This window comes from Parambassis ranga, chromosome 1, assembly GCF_900634625.1.
Source record: "Parambassis ranga chromosome 1, fParRan2.1, whole genome shotgun sequence".
In the NCBI taxonomy this organism is placed as follows: Eukaryota; Metazoa; Chordata; class Actinopteri; family Ambassidae; genus Parambassis; species Parambassis ranga.
In genome coordinates, this window is record NC_041022.1 from 23,836,378 (window position 1) to 23,850,979 (window position 14,602).

A 14,602-nucleotide genomic window follows, 5' to 3' on the forward strand; every position below is an offset into this window, starting at 1 on the left:
ATAATAAAGGAAAAACCTATTGGATTTGGTTCAATTTTCTTTTAGGATGTGTTCTTAAAATCCAATAGGATCATCGTAAAATCTTATAGGACTTGTTTTCAAAATCCAATAGGATCGGGCCCTATAGGACAAAATCCAATAGGATCGGTTCCAAAATCAATTAGACGTTTTATTTAGAATGTACTACTGGAATCTCTAAAGGACTTTTTGACTAGGGTTTCTAACGGAAGTGTCCTGAATACAGAACAGTTGGGTGTTATCAGGTTTTAACAAGCTATAAAAAATAACATACAAACCACTGAAACTTTTTTGCATCCAACAGAGAGTTTTGTACAATGTTCAGTACTGAAGTCACTTTGTTCTGTTATTATTCTGTTAGTCACTTTATTCTGTTAATTGATCAAACATTCATTCACCTTGTGTTCATTGTATTTATTCTATTTTTTCTTCTTACGTGTGCTGTTGCTGCTGTAACACTGTGAATTTCCCCTGGGGGGGACTAATAAAGGATTATCTTGTCTTATCTTATCTCTTTTATGATCATTGCTCCCTCTGCTGGTTAGGACATATTATGGCATTTTCATATGTACCATACCATTCAAAAGTTTTTAAAAAAATAGGTGTAAAAAAAAAAAATTAGGAAAGTATTTCCTTCATACATGCTATGCTGGGGGTTTGAGCAAGTCTTGAATTGTATGTTAAAAGCATCTCTGCATTGGCCGGGAATCGAACCCGGGCCTCCCGCGTGGCAGGCGAGAATTCTACCACTGAACCACCAATGCTGTGAAAGAAGCTGTTTGGTGGTATCTGAAGAGAAGCTGAGCAGCAGGTTGTTGTTTCTCATTTCCAGGCTTTTGTGATTTGCAGTGTGGCTGGTTGTTGGCAGAAGCATTTGGACAGGAGTTGTCCACATGTTGTTCTGTCAGTCTCTGAATATTCATTCAGCAGTGCTGAGTTTAATGACTTTGTGTGTGTGTGTGTGTGTGTGTGTGTGTGTTCTCTATTTTGGCGCCTGTTGCTGGGATTCCCTGGAACTTACTCGGGTTGTCCACTTTGGGGTGTCCTCACCTACTACCTCGAGTGTTCTATTTCGTATAGGCTTCGCCCTTTAAGGCTATCGCTAGTGGGTTCATCCCTTCGCGCCCATGCGCAGCACTGAAAGATTTAATCACCGCCCACCTACTACGTGGGCCTCACCTCGAGTATAAATTGGACTGAGACCGGACAATCGGCTCCTATTTTTCTTCAGCGTAAGCTGCAGCACTAAGAGCAAGCTGAGAGCGAGCTAAGAGCGTGCAATGGCGAGCAATAGCCAGCAAGAACGAGCAAGAGAGTCCGCTAAGTCCTCGGATGGCATCAGGATCTTCCCGGTGTGCCAGATCGGCTTCATCATGAGCTTTGATCTGCATGCCTGTTGCGAATCCTGCCTTGGCCCGGAGCACGCCGGCCTGGCGCTAACTCCACAGGCAGCGTGCCCCTATTGCAAGCTCCTTCCCGAGGACGAGAGGCGGCGGAGAGCAGATGCTTTCACCGCTGCAGCGGACGCAACTTTTCCCGTGGCAGATGACTACCCGTTAGAGGACGCTATTGCTCTTTTTGCAGAAGGGTCGGAGTCGGACGACTCTGCCCCACCTTCACCACATTCTCCTCAGGTCGATCCCCCTCTCCGGATGGAGGGGTTGGATGATGATAAGGAGATGCCTGGGGTTCACTCGGGAGTCCCCGAGGTCCCCGCTTTAATCCTTTCTCCCTTGCCGGCAATAGGCGCTCTCGTCAGGGATCTTCCTCAAATGATTCAGCGTGCGGCAGCGCTCAGGAACCTGACGGTGCCGTCGGCCGAGGAAGTAATTCCTCGGGACGAGATGGGAGGGCGTTATGCTTCAGTACACGCGGCTAGACGGGACCCTGTCTGGCCACGTTTTCCTGCTATTGTGCCGTATCTGTCGGGGGCAGCGGCAGAACCTGGGAAAATAAAGGCGCCGGTCTCTACCTATTCTCCCATCACCAAGGTAGATGGGCTCACCGCCTCTGGTTTTCCTCCCGTCCCTCCCCTCGACCCCAGCCTCACATCTCTGTTTGGAGTCAGGGCCAACGTGCTGAGCGGACGCCGGCCAGCCCTGCCCTCCGGCAGAGATCAGCTGATCGCACGTTTCACTGACCGTTCTCATCAGTGTGCTTTTCAGATTAAAGCGGCAGCCAACAACATTTCTCTCCTGGCGTTTGCTATCACTAAGCTGACGGAGGATTCCGATCACCTTTCTGAGCAAGCCTTGGAGCTCGGCAACCTTGCCAGCGCCATCCTGAATCTGTGTGCATCAACTGCTGTCTGCGCGGCCCGGATCGCAGTGTGGCAACAGCTGATTCAGAGGAATATGTGGCTGCACCTGTCATCCTCCATTCCCGATGCTGTGAAGAAGGAGTTATTGGAGTGTCCCATCAGCTCGGACGGGCTGTTCGGTCCTCACCTTCAACTGTTGGTGGATCACATGCAGAAAGCTTCTGAGGACGCAGAGAAAATTAAGAAGCATGTTGCTCGAGCCCAGCGCTCCTCTGGTCACTGGCGGGACCGCCGGGACCCGCGCCCCAGGCAGAGACGCCCCCCAGTACCTATGACGGCTGCGTCTCAGCCACAGCAACCACTACCTGCTTCTTTCAGCGTTCCACCGCCGTCTCACCCGGTGCCCGCGGCGGCACCCCGAGGCAACAGACAGCGGCGGCCGGCATGCACTTGGTCTAACCCTCCTCTGCAGCCTCCCAGGAAGCAGCCCAAGAAACAGTGACGGTGCGGGGGGGATATGTGTGATATTGTTTGTAAGGATGTTGGGAGTGTTTCTCCCTGTTTTGAAATAAAACACGTACATCCTGTTGAGAGCAATCCTACAGCTCAGGCTGTCGCACACATGTCTCCCACACAGTGTGAGCCTGCAGTCTCTAACCTTTCGGTTACGATACAGTAGGAGCTCATATCACACACACACACACACACACACACACACACACACACACACACACACACACACACACAGACAGACGCTCTCATCTTTGCACAGTCTCTCTCCTCCTCACTTACCAGTGAGCGGGGATGAGGCTCCCTCTCTGTGTCATAAGCCCTGTCTGTCAGCACAGCGGCACATAAATGACTTTTCTGACGCCGCTCCTCCCCATCTCGAGGCGGCTCTGCGGCCGCTACATATGTCAGGGATGAGAGTGCTTTTTTACCTGGACGACCTGCTGCTGCTGGCTCGGTCCAGAGAGGAAGCGGCGTCACACACAGAGCGGCTAGTGAGCCACCTGTCGAACCTGGGGTTTATGATAAACTGGGAAAAGAGTTCCCCTGTCCCTGCTCAGACGGTGATTTATCTGGGGGTGGAGCTGAACACAGCCGTGATGAGAGCTTGGCTCTCACAGCAGGGAGTGGAGGCGCTGACTGCGCGCTCCGCTTTCATGCAGCTGTTGGGCATGATGTCAGCGGGTCATGCCGTAGTTCCTCTGGGACTGCTTCATATGAGACGACTGCAGAGATGGTTCATCCGTTTGCGCATCGATCCCGTGCATCAACGGAGACGCATGGTGTCGGTGCCTCCCTCCGTAAGTCCCGATCTTTCTTATTGGAGGAATCGACAGGTCCTGTCGGAAGGTGTGCCTCTGGGAAGGGCAGTGTCACACATCTCAGTGTTCACAGACGCATCTCTGTCAGGATGGGGAGGAACGTGTCTGTCTCTGGTGGTGGGAGGACACATAAATGCGCTGGAGCTTCTCACCGTGTGGAAAGTGATCCAGCATTTCGCCCATGTACTGCAGAATCAGCATGTTCTGATTCACAGACAACAGAGCAGCAGCGGCATATATAAATCGACAGGGAGGAGTGCGCTCCGCCCAGTTGTTAAACATAGCCAGACGGCTGCTGCGCTGGGCGCACACATACCTTCTCTCTATCAGAGCGGTGTACGTCCCAGGTGTACTGAACAAAGGAGCGGATGTGATGTCGAGGGGAGGTCCTCGTTCCGGGGATTGGAGTCTCCATCCCGATCTGGCCGGGCAGATCTGGAGCAGGTTAGGAAGAGCGCAAGTGGATCTGTTTTCCAGACGCGAGAATGCGCTGTGCGCTCTGTGGTTTTCTCTGAGCGCACGGGACAATCCTCCACTGGGAGTGAATGCTTTTGCGCACCGGCCGTGGCCCAGGATGCTTCTATATGCGTTTCCTCCAGTCACACTTATCCCTCAGTTTCTGGACAGAGTGAGAGTGGAGCAGCTGTCGGCCATTTTAGTGGCGCCAGTGCGCACGAAGGCGTCGTGGTTTCCCTGCCTACAGCAGATGTTATCAGGCAGTCCGTGGGAACTGCCCTGGCGCGGGGACGCGCTCTCACAGACAGGAGGAGCGATCAGGAGCTATCCCATAATAGGCCAGCGGCTGTGGGTCTGGCCGCTTGAACGGGAGCGCCTAGAGCAGGGGTGGGCAATTATTTTTTTTGCGAGGGCCACATAGACTTCCATTAGAAAAGCAAAGGGCCACATTTCTTTCATAAATAATAATATGAATTGAATTGGAGATCACTGGCACAGTAGCTACCTTTATAAATATGCTCTTGTTTCATCACTGTAAGCAGTGTTTCACACAGACCAGGGGGCATCTCGGTGTCACATCGGTCGGAGAGTTGGTCATTGGGGTTTATAAAGGTTAAATATACACCTGTATGCTTAGCTGTGACAGTTTTAAAGCTACAAGAATTTTGAGTTGTTAGTCAAATCTTAATTACCTCAGTTAGTTCTGAGTGATAAGATGAATAAATACATGCTTACTTGAACCCTGCCTGGACCTTCCCCCACCTCAACTCCATACATTACAGGGGTGTAGAATGAGTTTGCTCATACAGACCAGAGTATTTTTCATTTTTCCTGGATGACTCACCAAATTTACTTACTTTAATTTAATCTTACTTTAATTCGTGCCTAGTTTAGAAATCTTTAGATTCTGTGTCATCTAAGGAATGGATTACAAAAACATCTGAATCTGAAAGTTTTTATTTCACGATATGAACTCAACACTGACCTCATATATCAGCCTGTTCTTGTTTTGTAAAATGACATTTTCTGGTAAAATAAAGGTTAAAATAAATAATGTGATATAAATACATTAATAGCATAAATACTATATGGAACTACTAAAGTTACAAGGCAACTAACTGATTAATAAAACAGCTTTTGGTGTTATTATTCATATGTGACTATGGGCATATGACGTAGTTTATCTCAACGGTAACCGCGTTTCACCTTAAATCACCTAATGTTTGCTGCGTTACCAGCTCTGTCTGTGCTGAGTTAGGGTGTGTAAACATATCCGCCGGTCCGGGGTTTCCTTCAACAGTCATGGTGCATTGAAAGGAGGAGCGGGCGGATCAGCTGCTCTCGGTGTGTGCGCGTGCGTGTGCGCTTATGTGTGTGTGAACGCGGACGGGAGGGAGAGAGAGAGCTGCGCGGAGTTGAATGAATGGAAAGATAGATATATTATAAAATCGCATTGGCCGAAAAAAAACACAGAAGCAATGTGTGGCGGAGGGAGTTGATGATGTGAACTGGTCTATGTGTTTACTGCTCACTCCTCTGTCCTCTGTGTGTGTCCAGGTCCACTGAGTGTGTGCTGGTTGTATGTTGAAAAACACTCCCACACAGTGCAGAGCAGAGCAGATGATGTGAAGATATTTTTACAGAAGTAAACCATTGGAGTTAAAACTAATTTTAAAAACGATCAAATCCCAAAGTTCTGAAAGTTGGACAAGATCCGAGCTTTTTAAGAGCAGATGACGATGTCGGCTGCAGCACCGCGGTGACTGAATGCGCCGTGGAGTTTCTTCACGCTTTACCGTACATTTCAGTATAGTCTCGCAGCATTTTTAAAGTGTACACAGCGCGACCGTGTCTCTCCAAAAAGTAGATGGGATGAAGCAGTACTGCAGCGTGGAAGAGACAAGGAGGGTTGGAAAGACGTTACCGGTAATGCCGGCTGACAGCTGACTTTTGATGCCTTCTTTTTTTTTCTTCTATTGTGTGCAAGCGGGCCGGATGTGGCCCGCGGGCCATACTTTTAAGTCGGGGTCATAAGTTTTGTTCACCTGAAAAAAAAATTCATTCAAACACTAAAATTTGTTTTGATGTTGATTTTTTCAGTTAAATTTTTTTCTGAATCAACTTTGAAATTCTTTTGAATAAATTATTTATTTTCAGGTTTCATTTCAATAATTATTTTCATATTTACCATTTTATTTTTTTAGTTTCAGATTTTTTGTTTTCAGATTCAAATCTTAATTTTTTACAGTTTCACATCTTGTTTCTTCAGGTTCAAATCTTTTTTTCAGCTTCAGATTTACTTTTCAGGTTCAAATCTTTTTTTCGGGGGGGGGGGGGGGGGGGGGGCATGGGTGTGGACTGCTGAGTGACAGCAGGACAATGAATGCTGAGGCAGAGCGCGCTCTGGGCTGAGGCCTTAGCTCGGCCATGGTGCCTTCAGGGAACATCGGACGTGTGTCAGTTAAACTCAACATGCGCTATCTATCGTATTGACGTGACTGGCTGCAAAACACTGACACCAGGCAAAGTTGTAGACAGTACTGAGTTACAGCAAGAATAAATACATAACATCATCAAACATGGCAATTACTGCAGGTTAGATTTGCTAAAACCAACAAGGGCAGCGATGCTACACAGCCAGTTAGCACTGAATCTTTATTATGAATCTTCAGTGCATTTCCTCTGGTGATGTGAGGTAGCTGAATATCAGCTACCTCACATCACCAGACCCATCAGCTGCTGAAGCTCCGTCTGAACCAAGTCTGACCTCTGACCTCCTCACCATGGTCCTCCTGCAGCAGGTGCAGCCAGCTGTTGTTTCTGAGGGAGCTGCAGGCTCAGATGATGCTGTGGACAACCTGGTGACTGGTGCATCCTCATGCTGACACACACAGTCCTGTATAGTAGGGAGGTGTCCCACACCTAGAACTGGCCTGTTATCTCTTCAGGTTCTAACATGTTTGGTGCTTCTGTTCTTTTTTGTTGATCATACATGAGAGTAAATATCTGTTCACTGGAAAACTGTAACTGTGTTTGTCTATTACAGAAAATATTCAGTCTTTGTTATTTTAAAAAGCTGCACAAATAATGAAAACCAGATATGTTGGCAACAGTTTACTGTATTTGGATTTAAATAAAATGCATTACATATATATGAACAAAATCAGAGATCATTATTATCGTGTGTTGTCCTCAGGCAGGTGAAGACTGGTCTGGTGCAGCGTCTGGTCATAAGATCACAGAGCTGTGGAGAGAATATCACAATTACACAATGTACAGTAATTACAGCATAAAGAGTGCAGCAGTAAACTGAACAATGACAACAGCAGCAGGTCTATGACAGAAGACGCTGCTCTGCTCTCCCTCAGCAGAGCTGAGGACACAGCTACAACAACACAGAGACACCTAGCATGTTGAGCAGCACCGTGATAATGACCATCGACAAGAACAAGAGTATCCACGTCAAGTTCGTTTGCTTACCGATTAAACAGAAACTCAGAAAAACTGGTAAATGGAATAAAACCTGCATAAAAGGCAGAAAGCTGCTGACCAGAGCCTGTAAGCGTCACGTTAGCATCACGTTAGCAAACGTAGCCTGGTGAAAGCTGACACGCACATCTCCGCTCTTCTCCTACTGGCAAGACATTCAGCACAACAAGTAACTGAATGCTGAGTAAACTGGCTACGCAGTGATGAAAAATAATAATAATAAAAAACTCATACATGATCAGCCTACCTGTTTGGAAGTACCGTGGCCACCGCAGCGTAGCATGTAGCCGCTGCTGCTCGGTCAGTCGTCGCCAGGTGAAGTCGTACCGATAACCACTCTTGTCTCACATCTTTCTGCATCAAGCCATTTTCTGGTTGTGGCTTTTCCGACTCACTGGTAATTTCTCTGCCATATTGCGCCGTATTCGGTGTTTTCACCAGTTGAGTCTCGCTGTAACTCAGCACTGACGCTCATTACTTCTCTGGTGCACAGAGCAGGAGGAGACTGACAGCCAGCCGATAGTTCCTTACAGGGTCCGCCAGGAGGCCTGCATGATGTGTTTAGCGTCTTATCGCTTCCACAAATTATTCATATTCTCCCTTTTGATGCAACACTGTCTACAACTTTGCCTGGTGTCAGTGTTTTGCAGCCAGTCACGTCAATACGATAGATAGCGCATGTTGAGTTTAACTGACACACGTCCGATGTTCCCTGAAGGCAAAGGGTCAAAACCTCAAAGGTGAAAAAAGGAGAGACGAAAGCGAAAAAAAGATTTGAACCTGAAGAAACAAGATGTGAAACTGTAAAAAAATTAAGATTTGAATCTGAAAACAAAAAATCTGAAACTGAAAAAATAAAATGGTAAATATGAAAATAATTATTGAAATGAAACCTGAAAATAAACTATTTATTCAAAAGAATTTCAAAGTTGATTCAAAAAAAATCAAATTTTAGTGTTTGAATGAATTGTATTTTTTCAGGTGAACAAAACTTATGACCCCGATTTGGCTCCATATACTTTGCCCAGGTCTGGCCTAGAGAGACTGGGTCTCTCCCGCGAGGTTGTGGGAACTATCCAGGGTGCTAGAGTCACTCTGCTAAATGGTCTGCTTTCCAGCAGTGGTGCATTGACAGGAGTGTGGATTCCTCCAGCTGCCCCCTGCCTCTTGTGTTGTCTTTTCTCCAGCTGTTGCTGGACAGAGGCTTGGCTTTTAGTGCAATTAAAGCCTACGTGGCTGCGGTGTCTGCCTATCAAGAGGGTTTTGGTGACAGAACAGTTTTTAGCCATCCTTTAACAAAGCGTTTTTTGAAGGGAGTGCGGAGACACAGGCCTGTGTCCCGCTCCTTTGCTCCCCAGTGGGATTTGGCGTTAGTTTTACGCGCACTAACCAGGGCGCGCTTTGAGCCCCTGGATACAGTTTCACTGAAGTTTGTGTCTCTTAAAGCTGCTTTGTTGTTGGCTTTAACATCTGCAAAGAGAGTCAGTGATTTATCTGCCCTCTCTGTGGCCCCCTCCTGCCTCAGGATTCAGGGGGATGGCAGTTCAGCTGTATTGCGTCCTAATCCGACTTTTATACCTAAGAGCATCACTAGCTCTTTCAGATCCAGGGTGATAACGTTGGATGGTTTTTTCCCTCCTCCTCACAGTTCTGATGAGGAGAGGACATCTCATCTTCTCTGTCCGGTGCGCGCGTTGTCCTGTTATGTGGCGCGCACAGCTGCTGTGCGCCGCACGCAGCGTCTGTTTGTGCATTACAGAGTTCAGTCTTTGGGTCTTCCTTTGTCTGCTCAGCGCCTGTCACACTGGCTGTGTGAGGCGATCTCACAGGCATATCTGTCATCTGACGCTGTCCCTCCAGACAGGCGCTAAGGGATGAAACCCACTAGCGATAGCCTTAAAGGGCTGCGCCTATACTCATAGAATCTGGGGTTACAATAAGTAACCAACGTTGTTCTGTCAGTCTTCTGTCAGATTCATTCAGCAGTGCTGAGTTTAATGACTGTGTGCGCGCGCGCTGTTTTGGCGCCTGTTGCTGGGAATCCCTGGAACCTGTCCACTTTGGGATGTCCTCCTACTACCTCGGGTCCAAGTGTGACACTTACTGGTCAAGTAAATTATTAGATGTAAATGTTTATTTTTATGTGGTTAATTTACATGATTAATATTCATTTATGTACTGCTAATAGAAATTTAACTACATATCAGTTACTTACAATAAGTAAGTAAATAATCCAGGACATCAGCTCTTTATGTGAGAGTGTATGGCTCTTAAAAGAGCCTTTGGGGGTTTGTGGGTCTCCGTGTTTACTTGGCTTTGACGGGCTTCTCGGTCTTCTTGGGCAGCAGCACGGCCTGGATGTTGGGCAGCACGCCGCCCTGAGCGATGGTCACTCCGCCCAGCAGCTTGTTGAGCTCCTCGTCGTTGCGCACAGCCAGCTGCAGGTGACGGGGGATGATACGGGTCTTCTTGTTGTCGCGGGCAGCGTTTCCAGCCAGCTCCAGGATCTCAGCGGTCAGGTACTCCAGCACAGCCGCCAGGTAGACGGGAGCGCCGGCACCCACACGCTCTCCATAGTTACCTTTACGCAGCAGCCTGTGGACACGACCCACGGGGAACTGCAACCCTGCACGGGAGGAGCGGGTCTTGGCCTTAGCTCTGGCTTTGCCACCGGTCTTTCCACGTCCACTCATTTTCAGATCGTGTTTTCTGGTGCGTTAACTCAGAGAAACTGTGTCTGAGGAAGCTGAGCCTCTCCTTTATATGTCTCAGAGCGCGCAGACGCTTCCTCACAGCCAACCAGAGGACTGGTTTCAGCGGAGCAGCAGCAGGGGGGCCGCTCTCAATTTCAGCGGGCGATTTGAACAGACTGTTCTCCAATAAGCAGCGCAGCTTCAGGCGCGAGGCCGCTCCTCTAGGCGGGCTGAGCTCCACGAGGAGCCGCTGACCAATCAGGATCCGGAGGTCTGAAGCAGCGTCACAGCTTCACAGCCGGGCCCACACTTTAAGAGGCGCATGTCTTCTCTTTCTTTGTACATTTTTCTGTTGCTCAGAGAAAGAAGAAATGGCAAGAACCAAGCAGACCGCCCGTAAATCCACCGGAGGCAAAGCCCCCAGAAAGCAGCTGGCCACCAAGGCTGCCCGTAAGAGCGCCCCGGCCACCGGCGGCGTCAAGAAGCCTCACCGTTACAGGCCCGGTACCGTGGCTCTGAGAGAGATCCGTCGCTACCAGAAATCCACCGAGCTGCTGATCCGCAAGCTGCCCTTCCAGCGCCTGGTCAGAGAGATCGCTCAGGACTTCAAGACCGACCTGCGCTTCCAGAGCTCCGCTGTCATGGCTCTGCAGGAGGCCAGCGAGGCTTACCTGGTCGGCCTGTTCGAGGACACCAACCTGTGCGCCATCCACGCCAAGAGGGTCACCATCATGCCCAAAGACATCCAGCTGGCCCGCCGCATCCGCGGAGAGAGAGCTTAAAGCGTCTGCGGCTCCACAAACAACAACAACGGCTCTTTTAAGAGCCACCTCACTGAACTATAAAGAACGTGATCCTTATTTTCGTTTTGTTTATTTTCATATGATTAATAATAACGGTGCTCACACATACTGAACAGTATTCTGAGCCTTTTCCCTACTACAGTTCACACCAACACAGACTCACTCATCCCCCGCCCCTGCAGCTTCTTCAGTCCATTCGAGAGAGTGGTGAGTATATAAAACTAGTCCAGTTGCCTCGATTCAAACTCTTGGAAATATAGAGACATGTATGCAGGCATGAACTGCTGCATTCATATTCCAGGTTAAAAGTTTTTTGATGTGCCAATTCCACAGGTCGTCACACACACACACACACACACACACACACACACACACACACACACACACACACACACACACACACACCAGCATGTTCAGCTATCTTTGTAAAGACATTTGTTGACAAATAAAATGAGAACCAGCCAAATGTCCTCACTTGAATAGTGATTTGGGGTCTTGTATGGTCCTTCAGTAATGATTATTCACAGAAACAAGGTGTGCAGTCACATGAGCAACATCCAAAGCCTCACTTGTCCACTACTAGTAGAAACACCAATAACACCATGAATAAATCCACTAATAACTGATATGCAGACGTATCTTGAAGGAGTTCATCCAGCTTGTGTTTTCATCAGGCTGGTTTTGACTCACGCAGTAACACTGCTGTGAAGGATGACTGTAACAGAAACGAGTCTTCCTCTGGCTGTGTTGAAGTCCTCTCCTGAACCAGGATGACTTACAGCATTGATGGAACAATGCATTCTGAATGACACCAGTAAACTGGACAACGACATGTCCACACAAACACCTTCTGTATAAATCATATATATAAAGTATAAAATTGGAACTCAATCAAACAAATGAAACACAAATATTTGATAACTGATTTAATATTATACATTAGTGGTAAAAGTACATGAACCTTTGCTTCTTGCAGAAGCTTTTTCCTTCTGAGGAAAATGAAACCTGACTACAGCAGAACTGATGCCGGAGCAACGCACCCATCCCCCTACATCCAACCAGTCACAAGCTGAGCCAATCACAGACAGGGGACTGCACAAAAGTATTTGCATGCAGTCTGTATAAGAAAAGTCGTTGTCGACTCTCACAATCATTCCTTGTTGAGAAATCCCGAATAATCAACATGCCTGAACCCGCCAAGTCTGCGCCCAAGAAGGGCTCCAAGAAAGCCGTGACCAAGACCGCCGGCAAAGGAGGCAAGAAGAAGAGAAAGACCAGGAAGGAGAGCTACGCCATCTACGTGTACAAAGTCTTGAAGCAGGTGCACCCTGATACCGGTATCTCCTCCAAGGCCATGAGCATCATGAACTCCTTCGTGAACGACATCTTTGAGCGCATCGCCTCCGAGGCCTCTCGTCTGGCTCACTACAACAAGCGCTCCACCATCACTTCCAGGGAGATCCAGACCGCCGTCAGGCTGCTGCTGCCCGGTGAGCTGGCTAAGCACGCCGTGTCTGAGGGCACCAAGGCCGTCACCAAGTACACCAGCTCCAAGTAAACAGCTGCTACTTCAACAACAACCCAACGGCTCTTTTAAGAGCCACCCACATCTTCTAAAGAGCGGTTCCTGATCTAAGTTGTATTGTATAGTTTGTATAATGAAAAACATTTATTAATCCCAGGGGGAAATTACTTGCATTCCAGGTGCTTAAAACTCCAGAACAATAATAACATTAATTATATTCGAGCAAGTCATATAGAATACAACCTATACTGTGTGAAGTAAAATGGGACAGTGTCTACAATATATCTAATGTGGGTATAATTAACAAGACAGTGTGTTAGATTGGATTGTCGTATGTCAGAGGGAAGAGTTGTACAGTTTGTTGGCCACAGGAGGGAATGACTTATATGAAATATAACAATATATTAACAAAATCTCTGTCTGTGGTGCTGAACTGAACTGCTCCCAAGTGGCAGTTTGCTCAATTAATCCAGTTATATACTAAAATGACAATATTGAATTATTACAAAACAACTTGGTGCTACAAAAAAATTAACCAATTATCAAGTCTGTCAGTGCAGCAGCTTGACATGAGATGTTCATCTTACAAGCTGCCTTTCCATCGTGTCTCTCTGTAGCATCAAGTCAGAAACAGCTTCTTTCCAAAAGCTGTAACCACCTTGATCTCCTACATGCACAGATTGTAATGTGCAATATTCCATATCCAGATGGACAATATACAACATGTGCAATATATTTATACTTCATAACATATGTGCAATATTTTTCATACTTACTGTATATAGACCATATTTATATCTTCAGGACTGTGCACCTACTCCTATGTTTATTTTTTAACATCTTTGTTTTGTGACACATCACTACTTTAGGGCTGCTTATTTGCTGAGGAGGGAAAGCATTATTATTATTATTAGTATACATCAACCCACCCACTTCATCTTATTTAATAGGAATGCTGCAGTCATTGTGGCTGGGGTAGTACAACACCATATAAGAGAAATACGTTGATTCCCCCGCATCAAGTCAGTGTACCTATCCAATTTTCATGAAGCCCTTGAAGGTGTGTCACCAATCAGACCATGTATTTATTGAGGACAACAAATCTACAATTGAAGTGCACATTTACAGTACATATATGGCTTGAATGTAATTCCATACGGTGTTAAATTATTATCATTGTTACTTTCTTTCCATGCAATTAAAGCAAACACTATGAATACACTCTGACAGCTCATTGCTCTGAAATAAAAACAGTGTGATTTGTCCTCACATTTCCTTCTAAGTACAAGACGAAGGCAGCGCTTTTGTGCGTAATGACGCACAACTCTTTCATTTTGGGATGTTTTTGTAGATGTTGATGCAGTAGTTACATGCCCTTAGAAAGAATTGTTAAATTAGAAAGTGATTCAATTATATTAATGCATACAGTGATATAGTTGTGGCGAGGCTAGGATGCAAAGTGTGCAACAGAACGGACGTTTCCAATATTTAGCTAAAATCCAATAATGAAAGAGTTTCTGTTTACATTTAAAGTGACGGCATGTCATTCATCTGTCCGTTTGTTTATTATCTTATCAAAAGACAACAGCAAGCAGCTCCGATAGAAGTCCGTCTGCAGCGTGTGTTTGATGCTGCCACAACAACGTGACTTTGTGACACAGTGACGGTCAGCAGATGTCTGTTTTTCCTCTGAGTCTCTGAACAAACATGTGTTTCAGCTGGAAAACAGCTTTTGATGGAGCTCTGATGCATCTGAGATCATTTATGAGAGGAAGAAGAGGGAAAAGGCGCTGCGCAGCGCGCGGACTCTGTGAGCTTTGGAGGCTCCAGCAACAAAGTGCAGCGATGATCAGAGCTGAACATGAGCTGGACATGAAGAGACACTGTCCGCTATCAGCTCCTCCACTGTCAGCCTGCAGCGCTGCTCCCACACTCAGTTTTACTCTTTTATCCACGCACAGAAAACACAAGTGGAAACATTCAGCCTGCACGGAGGAGGCAGGCTTGGATTGAGTCTCCACGGTTCT

General features: G+C 46.9%; 3 protein-coding genes and 1 non-coding gene across 5 annotated transcripts; 2 read left to right on the forward strand and 2 right to left on the reverse strand.

The window, feature by feature from the left end:
- Window positions 1-711: 711 nt before the first annotated feature.
- On the reverse strand, window positions 712-782 carry trnag-gcc (transfer RNA glycine (anticodon GCC)). The gene has a single exon. It is a non-coding gene; the product is annotated as a tRNA-Gly (tRNA).
- Window positions 783-9,852: 9,070 nt separating this feature from the next.
- On the reverse strand, window positions 9,853-10,247 carry LOC114440214 (histone H2A). Of its 2 annotated transcripts, XM_028412552.1 has the most exons (2): window positions 10,167-10,247; window positions 9,853-10,061 (listed from the first exon to the last, which is right to left on the reverse strand). In XM_028412552.1, the coding sequence occupies exons 1-2, from the start codon at window positions 10,245-10,247 to the stop codon at window positions 9,861-9,863; spliced, it is 282 nt and encodes a 93-aa protein (XP_028268353.1). In that variant the 3' UTR covers window positions 9,853-9,860. The 2 variants fall into 2 exon arrangements, with proteins under 2 accessions (XP_028268353.1, XP_028268346.1); XM_028412545.1 differs by having other exon boundaries at window positions 9,853-10,247.
- A 367-nt stretch (window positions 10,248-10,614) lies between these two features.
- Window positions 10,615-11,045, forward strand: LOC114440167 (histone H3). The gene has a single exon (XM_028412474.1). The coding sequence runs from the start codon at window positions 10,619-10,621 to the stop codon at window positions 11,027-11,029; it is 411 nt and encodes a 136-aa protein (XP_028268275.1). The 5' UTR covers window positions 10,615-10,618; the 3' UTR covers window positions 11,030-11,045.
- A 1,180-nt stretch (window positions 11,046-12,225) lies between these two features.
- LOC114440354 (histone H2B 1/2) lies at window positions 12,226-12,608 on the forward strand. Its single transcript, XM_028412770.1, has one exon. It carries the CDS (start codon window positions 12,234-12,236, stop codon window positions 12,606-12,608), a length of 375 nt encoding a protein of 124 aa, XP_028268571.1. The 5' UTR covers window positions 12,226-12,233.
- The last annotated feature ends 1,994 nt before the right edge of the window (window positions 12,609-14,602 follow it).